Raw genomic sequence first — 21844 nt, forward strand, 5'->3', positions numbered from 1 at the left:
TCTCATAGCTTCATTTTCTAAACTTGGTCATGAATCAGGTATTACAATATAAAATACAGTAGTTTTAACAGTTGGAACAAGCTAAATTTAAAAGGCTTCATCCCCCCCCCCCTTTTTTTTCTTCTTTCCTGCCGTCTCAGGAATTAGAGATGGTCTAGGTAAGATAAATGTTCCTGAGAGCCTGGTCTTAAGGCACAGGGAGAGAAAAGCAAGTTGTCCTAGAAGTGCTTGTTCTCTCAGTGTCAGAATTCTGAAAGGATTTTCTAGGTCTGCTTTTAGTATCTGGGAGAAGTAAGTGGGACTTTCAATATAGCCCTCTGACATTACAGTCCTCATATATTGCCTCTCATTCCAAGAAAAGGCAAAAAGATACTGATCATCTGGATGTACAGGAATACAAAAAAATAAAAGTGCTACAGAGCTCTATCACAGAAAAGAAGTCACTGTTTTTAGGAATATGGACAGTAAGGCATCAGGGTTTGGCCCTACAGAATGGCAATATTTTAATGGGTCAGGTGCGGAATGTATTCTTCCAATGTCGGTAGAATCAAGTGCCCACAATTCTTTAGGTACTAAGCCTAGCAATTTGCCTTGTTCAGTGTCATCCTCATCATGAGTCACAAACATTATACGACGAAGGAAGTCTGGTCCTTCAGATCTAGGAACATTTCTCCTTTAATAGTAAAGGAAATACAGATTTCATGAGTTTCGAATAGATCTCTGCCTATCAGGTGAACGGGAGCGCTTTCTACTAGAAAAAAGGAGTGCCTTCCTTTATGTTCCCCTAAGTAGCATTCTAAAGGTAATGATTTAAAAGCCTTAATAGGTGCATTAGAAATCCCTACCATCTGTACAAGGAATTACTCTGAAAGAGAGGTCCTTTAATTTTAGTAGGGTTCAAGACTGAAAAGGTGGCCCCTGTATCCATCAGGGCTTTAATTGTTTCTCCTTGTACAATCATTTCTACTTCTCCTATGGTGTTAGAGAGGGGAAGGGGGAAGACGCCCCATGTCCCCCGAGAGCAGCCCTATTCTTGTTTAACTTGTAATTCTGGTCTAAAATCCAGTTTTCCTTCTAGGCTTCTTCTTAACTTACAATTTATTTTCTGATGCTCTGGTTTTCTGCAGTAAAAGGGAACGTTGGTTTTCTCTATCGGTTGTGGATTAAATGGGGTCGGTTAAACTTCAGCTGGCATTGAGTACTTAATTAGCACAATTGAAGGTTCATGATTTTTTTAGATATCCTCTTTTCTTTTTTTTAATGGTCTTGAGAAGTTGGTCAGCCAGTATAAGAAGGGCATTTGTAGGTAATGTGGACCAACCTAGACTGTGTCTTTTGACTAGAGTAGTCAATTCTTCATCTAAGCCTTCCAAAAAGGCAGAGTTAATTAAAGGATCATTTTGGTGATTAGAGAATGATTCAGGTGTCAAGCCAGAATAGTCCTTAAAAGTTTTTTTTTAAACCTTTCATAATAGTCCGGAATTGGTTCATCGGGTCTTTGCTTGCACTGATGAATCTTTGTCCAATCTGTACCTTTTTGGAAAAAGCTCTGGGATTAAATCTGAGTAATTATTGAGCTAATTCCTTGTATTCAGTGTGAGCCTGTGGACTATGTAATTCAAAGTCCATTAGAGGTCGTTTGCAACCTGCTTTCTCTGTCCATTCCCTTGGTTTGCTTTCAGAAACTAATTGATACAGATTTGAAAACCAGGGCTCATAGGTCTGGATGGTTAACTCAGACTCCTTAGCAAACCCCAATGGATTCTACCTTGGATTGGAAAATTCCTTAGACAAGGCTCTAAGCTCTGCTTGGGTCCAGGGTGTGTACATGAGCACCGAGGATGGTTCACCTCTCCCTGTAATAGATTTCTCATTAAGGGGAGCGATAATCACCTCTGAATTTTTATCCTCCTTTACCAGGGAAGAGGGAACAGAAGGAGGTGGAAAAGATGGAAGAGAAAAAGAGATCGTGTCTGGACCAGGCAATTCAGATTGAAGAAAATACGTGGGAGAAGCAGAGGGAGAGACAGTGTCAGTGCTAGCAGCCTTTTTTAGTTCTGATACAGTTTTAAGCAACTCTTGTTGGTTTCCTACAAAGAAGTTACTTTATCATTTCCTCTTTTAGAAGCTTCTAAATACCAATCAAGTAAGCATTCCATTCCGTCCTTTTGCTCTTATGGCTGGCTTTTTCTAACTGTGCACGCAAAAATATCAATTTTGGAATATCAAAAGAACCCTAAATTGGCTATTTTAGATTGAAATCTCCTTTAGCATGGTTTCCCCAATTAAGTGGGTACTTGTAAGTATGAGCTCTGTACATGAATCTGGCTGGGATGTTAGTCGGAGGTTGGTTTTCTGATGCCCTTTGTTTCTTTGTTTGAAAGACTCTATTTCTCATTTTAAAGTTGAATTTGTCAGGGATAAAAGTGAAATTTTATCCCTGACAAATTCTATTGAGGTAGCCAAACTGAAGAAAAGCGTCTGCTCTCTCTTGCCTAGCCACTCAGTCCAGACCTTGGTATCTTTCAACCAGGCCGCATGGGTATTTTCCTGGTATCTTTCAACCATCCCCATCCAGCACATCTCCACTGGTTATGTCTCTCCCCCCAATATCTCTTGACTGGAGGGCCAGGTACCTGGAAACACCACCAAATAAAACTCAGGATCATCAACAAATATGGGAGATCTGAGAACCAGGGGAGACTCACCCAGATTCATCTGGACTCTCCCAGGAGGTGGATGGGCGCAAAGGGCCTCTGCTGGTACCAAGGCTCCGGTTCCTCATAGAGTTCAGGCAAAGGAGAGAAGTCTGCTCTGGGTCCCTTTGTGGGGTCGCCAAGACTATTGACTGAAATAAAATCACACAACATGAAAGTTGTGGGTTAAGTTTTATTTAGGGGCAAAATGAAGACTATAGCCTGGGAGACAGCATCCCAGAAAGCTCTGAGAAACTGTTCCAGAGAGGGAGAAAACTCAGTGTTATGTATGATTTCAGTGAAGGGGGATGTGCAATCAAGCACACATTTAGGCAGAGGCTGCTGCTAGTCACGAGGAGCAGACGTCACTGTTAATGATTTTAGTGCTTTTCTAGATAGGAGGAGACACAAGAATTGGGGTCATAAAATCTTCTCTTGAAAATATCTATCTGAAGGCCTGTTTAGCCAGTTTTCCCAGAGCACAGAGGGCCTCATTCCTGACGTCCATCCTGAACTCCTTTCAGGGTGTGTTGGATGGCAGCAGCTGCAGCAGCTCATGATTTAATCCAAGCAGAGGTAGATGGCAAGTGCCAATTTTTTAGTTAATACTACCGAGTGCTTGAAATGTGGCTAGAGTGACTTGGGAGCTGAATTTTTAATTTTATTGAATTTTTTTACTCTTGTTTTTAATTGAGATATAATTGACATACAATGCCTTACACACATTTAAAGGGTATGATTTTGTAATATTTGGTGTATTTGTGCACCAGTGAATCAGTCAGCACCATCAAGACAGAGGACACACATATCATTCCCCAAATTTTTTCCATGTACCTTTGTAATCCCTCCCTTTCACCTGTCCTTGTGTCCCTCATTTCCTGTTTATAGAAACTAGGCTTCATTCAGCCTCTTTGACCTTCCAAAGGGCAGATTCAAACAGTTCCTTATCAGGGAAGGGAGGGAGTGCAGAGACAAGGGAGGAACAGCTGAGAAACAATAGTGCAGCTTTGGGGCAGGGTCCTGGTTCCTCCTCAAGGAATATACATAATAATACCTTTGAGTTGTTCTGTAGGAACTAAGGCACCCACCAGGTGGAAGATGGCAGCTTCAGGCTGAGCACAAGACTCCCGGAACACTGCCCTGTTGCCTCACCACCAATAATCAGAAGCAAGGCACACATCCTGTGGCCCTCACCCCAAATATAGAAGCCCATAACAACTTCTCCCTGAAAACCATCAGAGAGTTTGGGTTTTTTTGAGCACGAGCCACCCATTCTCCCTGCTTGGCCCTGCAACAAACCTTCCTCTGTTCCCAACGCCAACGTGAATGAAGCCTATCTCCTACAAACAGGAAATGGGGACACAGAAAGGATTGGTACCCCAGAGGGCCCCACAAGGTCCTGCTCCATGTCATGACTTCCACTCCCCTACAGTCTAAATGTATTCATTCGTCGTTTATTCGGCAGTGATCTCTCGAGGCCCACTTTGCGCCACTCACTGTGGCACAGTGCTGACAGTCTAGTGGGCTCAGTTTAGTTGGGCTATGGGTGTGTTCAACTTTGAAGTCCACTGAGGAATGGTAGGAAGAATCCCAGGTGATGATAAAGTAGAGTAGCTCAACCCTGTTCAGATGCTGTGGAGGTGGCCCTGGGAAGGCTGTGGGGTGAGGGTGAGGGATGAAAGCCCTCCCTATCTTACTCATGAAATAAGGCCTACTGTCCTACTGTGCAAATAAGAACCGGGTACAGGGACAGGTATGTTTGGAGGATCGGGCTGTAGTTGGTGAACTTGGTGTTTCAGATTGGAGGGACATTCGTTGTGAAGTGGGGGTGGGAGGGAAGATGAGGACATGTGCTGAACTCATACTATTACTAGTCGTGCCTGTCCTAGGGACATGGTGGGGGGACATCCCCCTCATGGGGCTCCCTATCCTCTGAGCTCTCCTCTGTCACTGTGATGTGATGCACACACATCTCTTTGTAGGTCTCCCTGTAGAGAAAAACAATTTTTAGACCCTGAGTTAGGAGGTGTGGGTTTATTGAACCAAGAGGCTTCCTAAGAACTTTTAGGTTCTTGTGCCCATCTATGGTTCCCCAGAAGCAGCCCTAAGCAGAGGATTTTGGTAGAAGGAAGACGAAGCCCTAAGCAGAGGATTTTGGTAGAAGGAAGACGAAGGGTCTATGATAGGATGTCATCTTTGAGCTGAAGGCATGATCTGTGCTGGGATGGTTATGAATGACTCACTGGTGAAGCAGATCCTGCATCTTAATTGTATATTTAGGTCTGTGACTTTGAGCCTGTTTGTAGGGTGTCAGGAAAGCTTCTGCTGGAGCCAAGGAAGCCCGGGAACCCAAAATAGGAATAATGACAGCTGCAGCCACCATTGAGTGAGCACCTAGCACATGCCAGGCCCTTTGTACACATCATCTCATTTAATTCTCACCACAGTCCTCTAAGTTCAGGTAATAGTATGATCCCCCCACTTTACCAATAAAAAGCTGAGCCTGAAGATGTCAAATAATTTACCTAAGATCACACTGAGTGAAGCTGGAGATAAGTTCAAGGTCAGTTCTGCCCCACGTACAGGAAGCTGGTATGAATGAAATGACCGGATATAAAACCCCTGATAATAGTTTCTTTCCATCCTCAGGTAACATCCTTTGCTGAATAAATGATACCTGAATTAGACTAAACTAATTATATGTGTCCTGCAGGGACACTTGCAATTTCTCAACCACGGAGTGGGAAGTGGAGAAAAGAGATGACATTTTATTGAGCATCAAGCACAGTGTAGACGTTTTATGTATGCAGTTTTGGTTCAGCCCTAAAGCAAGCCTGTGAGGTCCAGGGTGTTATCCTCTTGTACAGCTGACAGCTTCAAGCCCTTGCTACGATCACACAGCTATTAAGTTCACAGAGCCGAATCTGAACCCACTGCAGGCTGGATCCAAACCCTCTCCTTTCCACTGCACCACGCTGTCTCTTCTTAGTGTCTCACCAACCAAGTATGCAAGAGAGGAGGCAGTAAGGCACAGCCCTTCAGGGTGTTTATTTGAAAAACATGTTAGAAACCTCAGGCAGCTCTGGGAGACATAGGGACAGAGTTAAGGTAACCTGTCTATCTGGTTGGACAGTCACTGATGAAACAGGCACATTCCTGCTATGCCCCTTGTTACCCACTTCCGCCCCTCTCCGCCCCCGACAGCTGCCTACGCAGGCAGGTCTTTGCTGTGGCCCAGAGCAGCCACCCCCGGCCCTCTTAGAACAGCACGCAATACTGCACTAGATAACCTATGAGGTCAAGCTCAGTGCTGATCACATGGTAAAGGGTAAGAGAGTGGACACTGGGGCCAGACTGCCTGGATTTGAATCCCAGCTCAAGGTTAATAACTGGAGGTGAGTTTCTTAACCTTTCTCTGCCTCAGCTTCCTCATCTGTAAAACTGGGGTTATAATAACTCACAGGGCTGTTTGGTAGGGTTCCTGAAAACCTGAAAAGCTTTCAGAACAGTTAATTCCCCAAAATAAAAATGAGAATGTCTCTGCTTGAAATGGATTAAGAAAAGATAAATATTTGAAAAGCTTTTGGAACACTGCCTGGCAGGTATGGTGCTAAGCATTCAATCAATGCTGTCGTTGTTGTTATTGTTTTTTTTATTCAGACAGCCAGACTGAGGACCAGCTAAATGTAGTAACCCGTCCAATGAGACACACATAGCAAAGCCCCTGCCTCTTAATCTAGTGCGCTTGTGCATACTTGCCTACATGCTGTAACAGTGAGGTCATTGATTTAAAATCCATCAGTTCTTTGAAAGTAGTGTGAGCTGTTCCCCCATTTCAAGCTGAAAATAGTCACTTTATTAATTCATCTTTTAGAAAGAAAGAGTCTTTTATAAAAACAAATAAGCTGTTATCAGTAAGACTAGAATTGACAGGAACCAGCTCAGTCCTTCCACTGGGCTCCAAGAGAGATTATCAGACTCTGTAAGTGATAATAACTGCTGGCTGTTAAAACCAATTTAGTTGCATAACTGTCTGGGGGTATTTCAGAAAAGTGTCTAATTTCTGTTGCAATCCTAAAATGAAAAGATAAAGAAAAGCATAAACACTTGCATGGCTGTAGTATAATTATACATATCCCACATACAAAAAAACCAGCTGGTCATTGGGAGATGGCCAATCTGGAATATCTTTACAGAAGAGCAGTTTTATGATAGAGGTTTGGATACCTTATGAGGTAAGGAAGAGATCAGAGCACTGACAGTGGTGGTACTTAGGGCTCCTTAAAAAAAAATCTGTGCATATAGATAATTAATTAGTATAGTTTCCAACCGTGGGAACATTCACGCAGCCCTCCTGTGTCTCTAATGCTGCAGACTCAAGGAGGAGATCTGGGTCCCCCCCAGGCAGTTTGTGGGTAATCAGACAGTGGTGGCTCTCCATGGTGACAGTGACAGTGACCGAATGAGGGAGGGGAGCAGAGGAGGGGCTCCTAACTCACTTAGGGACAGCAAGGAAAACTTCTTGGAGGAGTTGATGCTTGAGGACAGACTTTAAGGATGAGATCGTTTTTATGAGTTAAATAAATTGGGGAAAAGATCTTCCAGATAACAAAGGGGGCAGAGGAGGAGAAGATAAGAAGGTTAGTCTTGTTCTGGGAGCTGCAAGACTCGTAGTGCTCAGTTAGTCAAAAAAAGTGCATTTGTGAAGAAATGCACTTGTAATAATGATAGCTGACATTTGAGTTTTGTGTATTCTTAGCACTTTCATTATGTGGTTCATTTAATCCTCGTATATGTCACATTAGGTAGAGACATTTCTTATCCCCATTTTCAAATGGAGAAACTGAGGCACAGAGTTCAGTAACTTTCCCCAGTTCTCACTGTTAGGGAGAAAGCCAGGATGGAAACCCGGGCAGCCCTCCAGAGTCCCTGCCTCTGTGTGAGCTCACAGGGAAAGCATCTCTTTGCTTTGGAGCTGCCTAGTAACTACCCCAGATATCAACTAGACTTTACCGACTCCCAACCAAGATGAGATCAGCTTTAACCCGTAATTCCATGACTTGTGGGGATGCCTTCCTGGTAATTTCTATGAAATAACAGAGGCTTGCGTTTTGTTTTGTTTTGTTTCCTGTGGGTTCACACACTCTGTGCAGTGTTTCTGAGCTCGCTCTTTGTCTCTATCATTTTTGGGTGATGGCTGACTGGTGGGCACAGCCCTTTCTTAATTTATAGCTGTCCTTCCCTCCCCTCAAACTGTGCATGAATTGACTTAAGATTTGGGGGGCTGCTGTGACCAGTGGGTGCTATGGTTTGTTGATTGTAACATGGAATACCCTCCCCCATCCCCTGCTTACAAACAAGACCAGGTGTGGACTGGGAAATGCTGTGTTCTGGACTTAAAGGACAGGCTGACTATAGAGGGAAGGCCAGGAGGAGTCCAGCCCCTGTGGCTTGGATCCCAGCCTTTCCCAGTCATGGCTGTGAGGGCTGAGGAATAAGGAGAGGAAGGGCCAGTGAAGGGAATGTGCTGAGATGCAATTAAGTGCCATTCTGGTACCTCAGAAAACAAGAACTCAATGAAGAAATAGCATAAACTTTGGGCTACTTTTTTGCTAAGCTTGCATGTAATCATATACATTTGAGTTGCATTCCTAAACTATTATACTTCCATTACTTTTATACAACTGTTATCTAAAACTTGGTTATGGTTTTAACTACATTAGTCTACATTGCATCCCTTTTGTATTACATGTTTACTAGTTATAACTGTATTTAAGAGTTGTCTATGGCTTCTATTCCTGCATTACTGCTCTACCTATATGACTTTGATCACTTAACCATTTCTGATCTCAGTTTCATTTGCAAAATGAAGATTATAGTGTTCTTTAAGGTACCATCACAAGGATTAAATACATAAAATGTGCATGGCACAGTGTCTGAAATGCAGTCAGGGCTCAATACAAATTAGCAAATATTATTTCCTCCGTTAACCAAAGGTTGACTGTAGTTTGGTATGGCTGATACATGGGAGGTAGGATATAGTCATGGAGAGGATGGAACTGTGGGTGGGGAAGTAAGCAGTCACCAGATTAAAAGGAGTTTGTGTGTTTTTACCGAAAGGATGGGTTTTATACCACAGCCCAGTTTCTCAAGCCATCCCTTATGGGAGTGTGATCTATCTATAGGGATGACCGTATGGCCCAATATGCTCTCCAAAATGGCAATATTGTTTCATTTCTTGTTTAATTTTAAAAATAAATAGGAGTTTCATGTTCTAGTCTGTAACATGCTCAGTGGTAGGGAGGCAGCCTTCAAAGAGTAATTCTTAGTTGAATGAATGATTATAAAATGATGGCATCTGGAAGCCAATCTACTCTAGAAAAAAAAATTTTTTCCAAACAATTGAACAAACATCTTGAGATGTCTCAATTTCAATATCATGGTATCTAAGATGAGAATGCTTCTGAAACCGAATGTATATCAATGGTTAAAACACTGTTAACTTCTGTAATACTTTTCTTAGGGGTTTTAAAAATATCCTGGGTTTTGGAAAATATTCTTACACAAAGAATCAAAAAGAGGATGGAATAGGCTTGTGTTCTGTTAATACTGAAACTCCAGTCAAGCTGTAACGGATTAAAAGCCTGTTGGAACTGGGATTTGTCCTATAGCCTTCACAGCTGAATATGATAGATTAGTGATCAAGTCCAGGAAACTCTTATCTTCACCCCAGTTCTGAAGTTGGAGCCAAACATTCACTGCTCAGAGATAAACATCCCTGCTACCTTTATGCTGTTAGCAGGTTTCCTCTGGACAGGAAGTGGGGGAAAGATGACAGAAGAGGATGGGGTCAGAGCTTTATTCCTAGGAGAGTCGAGAGAACTGAGGTGGTCTGTCTTGCTCTAGGGCCAGCCTTGCTTCGGGAGGTCTCTAAAAGTTTCCTGTTAAAAAAAAAATCCTACTCTCTTACCAAGGAATATTTCAATATATTTTAGAGAAAAACCTACCCATATGCATTTCTTCCATAGTGTCAGCATTTTGTTAAAGTGAACAAAAGTGTTAAAAAAAAAAAACAACCCTCAAACCCACAAACCAATATGCAGAAACTGGCAAGTGAAACACAGACAACAGGAATTTGAAAGTCAAACCAGAACAAGTCTTTGAAGAGTCCAGGACAGGAGGCATGGAAGCTATTTGGTAATTTACAAAGTATCATCCTCATGTTTATTGTGTAATACCCACAGGCCATACTTTACAGTTTATATTCTATAAATGAGAGCCTTAAACAAGAATTGTGCTTGAAGATGATGAGATCTTAGGTGGCATTTCACTGAGCTTCCTAAAACATGATTCACATAGAGATAGTTAGTCATAAGGTGTCATACTTCCTATTTATGCTTAGTTTATTTCATAGCTTGTAGCAGTTATAATAGATCATACTTGGAATTGAATGATAACCGAAAAATATTATTCTACTATTAAAGCTAAAAGTTTAGCATAAGAAAGCATAAGGCTGTTACCCCAAATTAGGATTTATTTTAGCATCTGACATGGACCCCAAAAACGACACATCAAAAATAGAAATATATCTAGGTATATAATCAAAGAATATGTAACATCTCAGTATTTACTAGTATAACTTATCTAAAACTGTATTTTATTACTGTTTTCAGAAAGTTTAATCTTTTCCTAGGTAACTGGCAAACTTTAAAGAACGTACTATTTTAAAAGCCTGATAACCAGTTTTCAATTTACTTAGCAGATAAAATGCCATTTTTCCTTTGTGATCTCCCAACTGGCCACAAACTACATAAGGTACTCAACACACATACATTTTTATTAATTTCATTTCTGTCATAACTTAAGTGAGAAATTTAACAGGCAGGTGAATAAGCTTTATGTTGAGAAGGATTAAGTGATCTTGGTGATCACGTTGCTCCGGGTAGAAACATGGCTTTGCTGCTGAATGTCAGGTAGAACATACAGTACGTAGATAATACTGGAAACCTTGCTACTCTTTCCCTGTATTTCTGCCCCAAACTCCAAGGGGCATAAAGAAAAGAAAAAAGGTAAAGGGAGGAAAAGACCCTTTGGTGACTCAGCTGGCTGGCTGATCGACCCGCACAGAGCCTTCCGAGCAGGCGCTAGGAGAGCTTGCTGCACCCACGAATGCTGCTAAGGCCTTAAAAGGGTACAACAGGGTAAACAGGGTGCACCAGAGGCCGGCAGACTTTTTCTGTAAAGGGAACAGACAGTAAATATCTCGTGTTTGTCGCAACTACTCAACTCTGCTACTGCAGCATGAGATCACCACGGACTATGCTTGGCCGGGTGAGCGTGGCTGTGTTCAAGTAATACTTTATTTACAGACACTGACGTTTAAAGTTCACATAATTTTTACATCATTAAATATTACTGTCATTCTGATCCCCTAACCATTAAAAAATGAGAAAACCATTCTCAGCTCTTTGAACCGTGCAGACAGGCTGTGGCAGACAGGCCTGTGAGGTGTGGCGTCTGACCCCTGGCCTGCATTCCTGGTCACCGACACTTCAGGCCGCTGCACTCAGACTTACCCCTGGGCCTCCCCAGTCCTACTGTTGCAGGAGCTTCTTTCTCTCCGTTCTGCCACTGTCGCTGGGGCTGCAGGGACATTAAAAGTGACCGATACAAAAAGATAAAGGTCCTTTTACTCTCTTTTATCCTATCTGGAAGACTTTTTTCAGGTTTAGTTCTTATCTAAGGGGGCATTACAATTAGATGATAAAACTAGATAGGTTGAAACCTATTTTCTAATGCTTTTCTTTCTAAGAAGTTTATGTTTTAAGGCCCTTTATGATTATTCAGTAAAAGAACCCTAGAAATTTAATTTAAGGAACTGTACACTTTCATTTTTAATAAACCACATGGCAAAACAATACTTTAATAAATGTATAGGAAATTACAATTTGAAAATTGCAAATACAGTACATATATATATATATATACTATACTTTGATCTTAAATTACATGGACAAACTCCAGCTTCAAAATCTTTCTAAAATCAATCATATGCAAAATACCTGGTTTCTGAAGGTGTATATGGAAAAGTATATACAATTTCTTAAACTGTGATATGGCTTACTTATTAACATATACTTATTTAGAGAAACATAAGCTTTCCAAATATACATTATCTTTAGGTGCAAAGCTGACATACTGGCACATTTCAATTTTGTGTTGCAGTTATTTCAGAATATACTTAATTGCAATATTCAAATGAACACTGTCATGGGTTAAACTGGGAAAACCTCCATAAATGTTTTCCAATCTTACCAAAATTCGGAAAATGTTTGTTGGTCCTCACAGTACCACTGAGGAACAGGTTAAACCTTTTAGAAGTGAGAATTCAATGGCAGACTGGCCTCCATGTGTAACCAAGCTGCACACACACAATTCATTCAACACTGAGGAACTCCACAGCAATTCTCTTCAATTTGCCTGCTACCAACATCACAAGCAATACCCCTGACTGGCGATCTGTAAAATAAATCTGAAGCCCTGTGAGCTGTGATTCACAGGACATGTTTGCAGCCAGGGTTTGTGAACAATATTTTGGTTAGAAAGACGATGTCTCTCAGTCTGGCACTCAGGGTTGCTTCCCCTCAACACAGCACATAGTGAGTGTCACTATTCATTTGTGACTAATACCCAGCCGCTCATGAGCGAAGCTCGGCTCAGAGACAAACTGAACCAAACGAACCAATCTTGTCTCTAGGAACACATTCTGTAACTTGAAGTTTACTATATGTAAGCTAGAGTGAGTCAACAGCAAAGGTGCCTAAGACCTTATTCCAAAGGGGCTCAAATTCTGTAAGAACGCCTTATTTGTTATGGTGAACCAATTAATATAAACACACAGGAAGAAAATAAATTTAGCTAATTGTGCTTGTTTCAGAAGTGAATGCTCATCTCTTCTAAAGTAGTGAGAATAGTTGTTTGAGAAACACAACCTGGGGTCTTATGAGCAGTGATTTTCGCGTGTGGTTGTATGGTGTGTCTACTTCCACCACACTTATTCTAGAAGGTCCAGCATGCAGAGAACTCTGGATCAGGAAAATAAGCTGTTAAAAAAAAAAAAAGGTCCTTCCCCACCCAGAAACACATTTGTAAGTGGTGCTTTGTCTCTGAAAGATAGTTTTTCTTCACGTTAAAATGAAAGGGAAGCTCACGTATCTGATCCTGCCTGTGTCTATTCTGGGAAAATTCTACTGGAGACAAATACTCTCAGTGAGCACACCTGGATTCAAGAGAAAGGACCACAACACTGAGATTCCTATGAGCAGGAAACTTAGTTATAGAGACTGGGAACAAAGCACTCAAAGCTGAAAAGAAAACAGTAAAGTAAGAAATCTAGTGATTTGGCAAACTGCACTGACGGGAGCTGCAAGTTGTGAAAATCTAGGTTCACATTACACAAGGCATAGCTAATGGAAAAATGTATGTAGGAATTACAATTGCTCTGGGTTCTGCATTTCAAAGCCCTCTGAAATATGCCTTATTCAACTACATTCCCCACATTATATTTCTAAGGCAGCATGGTCCTTCATGAAACAATAGGTCTCTTCCCTAAAATAAATCAAAATTCTGCATCTGGCTAGAGTTGTAAAACACAGGTTATGTACACAAGTAACTCTGATTATTTGCAAATGTTAACTGAAATACATCACACTGAAGAACTGCCCAGATTTTATGCTGTGATCTGTTTTCCCTGTGCAAAATTAACAATGCTAGGTGTTTATACAAACTCAGCCACTGCCTTTCCCAGGACAATGGAGAGCCCTTTCTCTGAGAGTTGGCTGAGGAGTGTAACTCAGGGCTGTGGCTCAGTGGGTAAATGACAGACCAGCTGTGTAGTCCCTAGTTGTATCTGCTAAGTTCACATCCTTCTCTGTGGGTCTTGTCAAGTTACAAAAAGTTAAATCAGTCCCCAAATCTTACTGAACCAGTAAAGTACAAGTACAAAATCTGTAAGTCCTTGCTACAAAATGCAAAGCACAGGAAACTCCATGTGTACCTCACTTAACGCAGAACACTGTAAGATTTACAAAAGTTTTCAGTGTTTCTGCATTTTACAAAGGGATCCTTTCAGTCCTCAAATGCGTTTTAGACTGTTTCATCAAACAACTTTCCAAGGAATGGGTAGATATGAAAAGTCAGATGTATCTATTTAAGATAAAGGAAAGTTTACAAAAAACAACCTTTGCAGATAGGAGGAACAACTGCAAATATGAGAGAACCCACTAGCATATAAGGCATATTCTTTTCCTTTCTCTCGCTAAGTACTCAAAGCTCACAAATGCCCAGATGCCCATGGAAACGTCTCTTACTTATTCTTACTTGCCCTCTGTATTTTAATTTTATATTTATTTTGATTTTAACAGTTTATATGCTACTGAAATTTTAGAAAAATTCAAATCATTTAAAATCGATTCACAGTAAGAATCCTAAAAAGTGAATTTTCAATTCAATTCAATAAGCACTGGGTTTTATTGGGAATCATTAATCCTCATCAACCCTTACATTGGGTACTATCAACTCTTAACAATTTTTCAGGTAAATCTAGGTTTTATCTTAGGTTATTTGTAGTGAGGTACTTGGTAGAAAGATGAGATCTGTTTCCTGTTCTCCACTGACATGAGATTTCTTCGGTGTGCCCATCTAGGATTTCAGTTCACAGCTTGCCTGGTACATTGCTACTCTACTCTGATTCTGAGGAATCAAAGAACCATATCTATTCTTGGTATAAGAAACTGTTCCTTTTGAAAATGGATTTCTAATGTGCGTAAAGGTAATCACAAAACCAACTGCTGCAAAATTAAACATGAATATTCACACCTGCCTCTTTAACACAACTGTTACCAATTAGTTGCGTTTGGTTTGAAAACTTCTATGCTTAGCCTCCCTACAACACAGATTTAACGTCCATCCCAATTCCCCTGCTTTAAAAACACACACAAAGTCAAAAACCCTTGAGAATTTTGTTTTCCCAGAGTAATATCTTCCTCCAATCCCTCTGGGCATTTCTGCTATGGTATTCTTATTGGAAAAACCGCAAAATTATATCGTAGGGTTTTTGGAGTCCATGGAGAATCCCTAACCCATATGACCCAGCCAAAGTTCTCCCTGGAGGAATGTGGTTAATCTACACGTGAGAGGTAGAGGGCAAGCCGAACCTCAGCTTTCCAGAGTTTTACCCTGAACGGGCACACACAGGTTAACTGGTATGGAAGCAAGAAGCAAGGTAGCAAGCAAACCTTCTGTACAAAAGGGAAGGGAGTTCTTAAAAGGACAGAGGATCATTGTCTACCTCTTGCAATTTCTTGCTGTTCTTAAAGATAATTCCATGAACAATAAAAGTGACTTCAGGAAGACTTAAGTCTGAAACACCACACCCCATCCTCATGCTTATATTTTGTTTTAAATTATCACATATAATAATTTGAGTTTATGATTAACTTCTGCTATTCAGAATAATACTGATAATATTCCCTAAATAATTTAATGTCAGTGACCACAATATGTAAAGATTTGATGCTGATAAGATTACAAATAATCAAAATCATTTGAGATTCAAAACCCTGTAACATCTGGAAAAAGCAGATTACAAATTATAACAATACCATTAAGACTTATTTGTGAAATAAATCATTCTGAAACTCTAGGAATACATGCTTATTCCACTTTCTGGATAATTAGTAGTGCTTTCTGAAATCTGTTGAGAAATAATTTTGGTAAAAAGAGAGCTTGGGTGTCAAATTCCAGTAGCTGGGTGTGATGATTACATAATAAAAAAAAAACCCCGCAGTTTTCCAGCACTGGCTTGATATAAAATGGTCCTTAAAAAGGATTTTTAAATGCAAATACTGAATTCTTGATGCTTCCTTTAAGACAGGTACTGTCATAATCAATGAAGTACAGTCTTGGATTGTCTTCTGTGAGGTATCTATAAGTCATGTCTCATTCTGTAAACAGCATTTTAGAAACATCTTCATCTGAAAATCATAGAGAAGTCTCATTTTACCATTAACCAGAAACTGGCACCGTCAGGCTGGAGTGACTGTTCTGAGAGACCGGCTTGATATGCACACAGCTGTCAGGGATTCCATTTCTCACCGAGGTGTGCATTTATTGCTCTTACGTCTGTGACTGCAGGATAAATAAGGCAGTAGTCCCCAACACATATAAAATTAGGGACTGGATCTCTGACAGTTCGCACAAGTTCTGTCCACTTCTTGCCTGTAACTCTGAAGCTGAATAGTACATTTATACATGCCGAATGTGTTCAATAATAAATGCTTTGCTTTGGACTGTACTTCCTCCCATTTAGATGAACTTCCAGGAACTGCAATGTCAAGAAAATATCATTACTCTTCATTGTACACAGTTACACGTTAGTGAACAAGACAAAGGGCAAAAACCACCTTACTATACTGTGAATATATTTTTATTAATTTGACTTCTACCCTCTTGAAGCTATTCTGTTAGAGAAGTACATCAGTTTACAAAGCCAGAATGACTCCTCCTTATTCCAATCTCTCCAGACCACTCTTGGGGAGAGAAAGAATACTAGACATCAATCCCAAGTCTTTCATCTTTTGCACTTAAAAAAAATGCGTGTACTATTTTGATTAAAAATAAAAGCATCAATCTGTGAAATGATTTAAAGAAATAAAAGTGAGAGTCTAGCTTTTCTTATGTAGAAAAATCATGATAATAAATACACTTAATGCCTTTCATCTAAAGGCAAAATCAATTTGTAGTATCTCATCCCAAAGAGGTAGGTAATTATTGATCTGTTATTAATATATTGACCTGCAACTCACCTTTTGAAGAGCCTCACCCTTCCCTTAAAACAAATATTTCCAGCAGAAAAGTCATCCTACTTAATTATAAGCACACATGTTTAATTCCAAAGCTAGAAGTCCACCAACCCCAGCATTTACCGTCAGCAACATACTTAGCTGTATGTGTACTATGGCAGTAGGTTTTCCTGAAGTGAGAGACCAGATATTTAAATCCTCCACTGAATATACATCTTCTATTTTCATCAAGGCTTCTCTGATATAGTCTACATTCAAATGGCTTGGTACACCTATTTAGAATGTATCATTTGTAAGTAAAGGTTATTTTGAGAAAAAAGTTAGACAGTACATTAAAAAAAACCCACATGGCTTTACCAAACTCAATTTAAATTAACACTTCAGTAATACTTTAAGATAAACCATGCACATGTATAGCAGGATATACATATAAGAGGTTAATAAGTACTTCTAAAATGTTCATTCACTCTAAAAAGGATTATCAATCAACCCAGAATACTTCATATAATAAAAAGCTAAGATAGACAAAAAAAGAAAGGAACATGCAATGATGATAAACCTACTATCGAGAAATCATAGTTAAATGCTTATACTTAATATCAGTAAGGCAGGGTTGTTGAAACTATGACAGAGTAGCAAGCTGAATGGGAATTACGGACTTAATAAACTACTAAACATAGCTGCATTAAGAATCAAAAGACTTGTCCTGGTCCACAGTTTATTAGCTGCATGACCCTAATCAAGATATGTTACCCCTCTGAGCCTCAATTTTCTTATTGGTAAATGGGGATAATAATGTCTGCCTCATGCATACTTTTCTTGGCTATTGTAAGGATCAAATGGATGACAGATGGAAGAGTGCATCAACTCTTACATGTTCTCTGCATGTAAAGTGGTGTTATTACAGCCTAGTAAGTATCAGTAAAAAAAAAAGAAAGACATGGCTCCTACCCTCAAGCATCCCCTCCAGTCCCAATCTGATTTAGGGAAGTAATAACCCACAATGGGGATATTAGCGAGATCTTACCTTCTAGTATTATAACTACTGTGTCCCATATGATGCGAAATGTTGTAAAAGCCACAAGTAATGAAAATACGTATGTACAGATGGGATCAGCAATCTTGTATTCTGGCTGAAAGGTGATAGATCAAAATTGTGTGATTAAATACAGACAGACAAAAACCGGTCTGTAAAGCTAAGTAAGGCATACTCTGTGCCCTGTTCTTTAGCAGAACTGGAGCATATCTCTAAAACTTGGATAGCTGCAATTGAGAAATGTCTTCACTCTTTCCTAGACTGTTTAAATGCCTTTCTTTGTGAAACCTATTTCCAAAAGTTTAGTCATTTGTTCTACTGTTTTCCTCTGTGCTTTCTCTTAATCTTCCACCCAGAACCACAGAATATCAGAGCAGGAAGGAGTTTTAGCCAGCCAGCCATCTATGTGGCCTAAGCCTCTCATGTTAAAGAGGAGGGAACTCAAGTTTAGAGTTGAGAGACTTGCTCAAGGTCAAAGCATCAACAGCAGGACCAAGACTAGAACCCGTATCTCTGCATTTCCACTCCAGTGCACAATCCAGTATCTAGCTGTTCAGTGACAAGGCTTAAAATTGGGTTCTTCAGTAAAGGCACCACCAAAGCCAACTGATAAGTTACCCCGTGAGGTGATACTACTGTGTTTAGTGCTAACAAAAGAGCAATATTGATGGCTCAAGTGGCTCAGGTGAGCTTGCATGATGCAAAATGCATAGGACTGGCATTGGTATCAGTATACTGATCCGAGACAACCACCTTTAGTTTTACTGTTGAAATTAAACATGTGTTTTAAAATAGAAAAATCAGCAATCACAGTACCTTGAATCGTATGATGTATGCAGCTATTAGCACACCAACGCTCTGCACCAAATCCCCCAAGGCATGTACAAAGGCAGCTCTCACCGCCAGGCTATCCTGCCCGTGGTTGCGTCTACATCCAGAACTGGTGGAAGGAGAATTTGAAGGCAGGGAGTGGGAATGGGTGTGATGGTGACCAGACTGGTTCAACAGAAACCCCATTCTGTTAAAAATAAAAGGAAAGATTATTATTCTTCCTAATATTATTGATAAAAATATGTGTCACTAATCAGACGCTAAAAGAGGCAACATGAGACTCAGTCATTGTGTAAATATTTGAGCACCTGTTATGTATCAGGTACTGTTCTAGGTGTTGGGGTCAATACAGTGAGTAAGACAGACATATCCCTAGCCCTGTGGAACGTATGTTCCAGAGAGAGGGCAGAGAGTTAACAAATAAATACATAATGTAATGGCAGGCAGTGTGAATACTTTGAAGAAAAGTAAAGCATTGCAAGGGGATGGACAGTGATGGGGAAAGTGGTCAGAGGAGGCCTCTCGCAGATTCTGTCTGAGCAGAGACTTGAGTGAAGTCAGGAAGCAAGCGGTGGTGGAAGAGTGTTCTAGGCAGAAGGAAAACCAGGGCAAAGGCCCTAAGATGAAAATATGCTCTATGTGCTTAAAAAGAGCAAGACAGCTATTGTGGCTGGAATAAAGTGGCAAGAGTGCTAGGAGATGAGCTGAGAGGTACGCAGGAGCTTACCAAAAAGGCTATGGTAAGAGCTTTTGATTTTACTCTAAGTACAAACACAAGACCCTAGCGCTGGGATTGGAAACCATGGTCTTTAGACCATATTTGGCCCACTGCCTGTTTTTGTAAATAAAAAAATCTCATTAAAATAAAAATATTATAAAAGTTAAAAAAAACTTTGTGCTATTTGTTAATCAAACTTCAGCACACCTGAGTAAACCAGCAAGGAACTTCTAATTCCAATAGTGTTTTATTAACATTCATAAGAAAAATTCATGTACTACATAACTTAAAAATATACTAAAATATCATTGCATGTTACCGAATGCATATATAATAGTCTCTAAGTCCACAGTACTTGGAAGTATTAATGTGAAAACAATATAGAGTATATGACACTACAGTGGTGGACACATGTCATTATAAATTTGTCAAAACTTATAGGATGAGTTTAACACCAAGAATGACCGTATGTGAACTAGGGACTCTGTGCGTGATACTGACGCGTCAATGTAGGTGCATCACTCGTAACAACCGTACCACCTGATGGGGGATGCGGTGAATGGAGAGCCTCTGCACGTGTGGGGCCGGGGACATGTGGGAAATCTGTGTACCTTCTGCTCAGTTTTACAGTGAACCTAAAACTGCTATTAAAAAAAATGAAGCCTATTAAATTTTTTTTTTTAAATAGAACTTACATGACGTTAACTGCAACTCCAACAGCTGCGGTAATGAGCATTATATCTCCATTTATTTCATATTTCATATGGATAGTTCTTTGGACAGCTTCATACAGGAGGAATCCCATAAGTATGTACACAAGCAGCACACTAATCATAGCTGACAAAACCTCTGGAGGGAAAAATATAAAAAGTAAATATATTTGCAGCATGGTTATTATACTTCATACATACTAAATATTGTACAATCTCTTATTTATATATTCTTTTCTCTATAGAGATAAAAGCACTATATTATTTTTGTCATGTTATTTTTCTTACTTAAAAAGTATCTAATAGTTTGATTCAGATCCTCCACTAATTCACTTCCACATTTCCCACCCACCTCTCATTTCTTAAGGATCAAATTATGTATATTTACAGACTAAACACATGGTAAAAAAAAAATGAAAAAACTGAGGAAAAATTTGTAACACACATAACCACAGACTAATTTCCCAAGAGATGAGGACACTTACAAGTTAGTAACAAAGTGAACAACCTATGAGAAAAATGGGTAAAGGACACAAATATTAGTACACAGAAAATAAACAGAAATGGCCAATTTATCAAAATCAATTATAATACAAGGAATGCAGATAGGTATAAGATTCCTTTCTATCCCTTACTAAATTGGCAAAGATCAAAGAGTTTGACAATAGCTTGAGTTAGCAAGGATATACTGGTGGAAGTATCAAGTAGTACTATCTTGAGAGCAGTCAGTAAAACTAATCAAAATTTAAAATGCATATATTCCTTAATTCTAGAAATCTAGCCAATAGAAATGCATCCATATGTATGCAAAGATATCTATAAGGTTTTTCCACTGTAGCTTTGTCTATAGTATCAAAAAATTTTTAAACTTCATTTATTTTACAATATCATATTTTTAAAACTGAAGTATAGTTGATGTACAATATTATATGTTACAGCTACACAATATAGTGATCCACAATTTCTAAAGGTTATACTCCACTTATAATTATTATAAAATACTGGCTATATTCCCCACGTTGTACAATGCGTCCTTGTAGCTTATTTTATACCTGATAGTTTGTACCTCTTAATCCTCCACCCCCATCTTGCCCCTCCCCTTTCCCTCTCCCCAATGGTAACCACTAGCTCCTTCTCTACATCTGTGAGTCTGCTTCTTTTCTGTTATAGTCACTAGCTTGTTGTAATTTTTTTAGATTCCACATGTGATATTTTACAGTATTTGTCTTTCTCTGTCTGACTTATTTCACTTAGCATAATGCCCTCCAAGTAAGGACCATTTATTCTAATTGGCCTGCCTTCTCACCATTTCTCTCCATGTCTTTTCCATTTCTGTTTTCTCATTTAGTCATTTATTCATTCAGCAAATATTTGTTGAGCTCCTGCTATATGTCTAAGTGTGATATTAGCCACTGGAGACATAACGTGAATAAAACACCTAATCCCTGCCCTCTCAGAGTTTGTAGTTTAGTGGGAAATGGCAGTTACAATACAGTGTGAAAGTGCTTTGAGTGAAGGAAGTACATGAGGGCACTGTGAGAATACAGCATCAAAGATTTAAGGTGACATCTTAAATGTCCACCAGTGAGGAACCTAATGGATAAATCATGGTATAGACATGTAACAGGATACTATACAGCCATTTACATTTTTAAAAAAAGGAAAAAATCATTCAAATTGATAATCACAAAAAAGACAAAATGTCCACTGACAGATGATTAGATAAGGAAGATGTATGTGTGTGTGTGTGTGTGTGTGTGTGTGTGTGTGTGTGTGTGTGTGTGTGTGTGTGTATAAAGGAATTCTACTTAGCCATAAACAAGAATGAAATAATGCCATTTGCAGCAACATAGATGGACCTAGAGATTATCGTACTAAGTGAAGTTAAGTCAGAGAAAGACAAATATCATATGGTATCACTTATCTGTGGAATCTAAAAAATGATACAAATGAACTTATTTATAAAATAGAAACAGACTCACAGGCGTAGA

General features: G+C 39.6%; 2 protein-coding genes across 3 annotated transcripts in view; one reads left to right on the plus strand and one right to left on the minus strand.

The window, feature by feature from the left end:
* Nucleotides 1-21844, plus strand: part of BLOC1S6 (biogenesis of lysosomal organelles complex 1 subunit 6) — a 102099-nt gene that overhangs the window by 15856 nt on the left and 64399 nt on the right. The window lies entirely within an intron of this gene.
* Nucleotides 10516-21844, minus strand: part of SLC30A4 (solute carrier family 30 member 4) — a 32023-nt gene continuing 20694 nt past the window's right edge. For both annotated transcript variants that reach the window (XM_074366058.1, XM_074366057.1), the window contains exons 4-8: nt 19839-19992; nt 18411-18612; nt 17586-17691; nt 16696-16830; nt 10516-16080 (exon numbers count right to left, since the gene is read on the minus strand). In XM_074366058.1, the coding sequence (XP_074222159.1) occupies nt 15926-16080; nt 16696-16830; nt 17586-17691; nt 18411-18612; nt 19839-19992 (752 nt within the window). In that variant the 3' untranslated portion in view covers nt 10516-15925. The remainder of the gene's footprint in view (nt 16081-16695; nt 16831-17585; nt 17692-18410; nt 18613-19838; nt 19993-21844) is intronic.

The sequence above is a fragment of the Camelus bactrianus genome, chromosome 6 (genome assembly GCF_048773025.1).
Source record: "Camelus bactrianus isolate YW-2024 breed Bactrian camel chromosome 6, ASM4877302v1, whole genome shotgun sequence".
Classification (NCBI taxonomy): Eukaryota; Metazoa; Chordata; class Mammalia; order Artiodactyla; family Camelidae; genus Camelus; species Camelus bactrianus.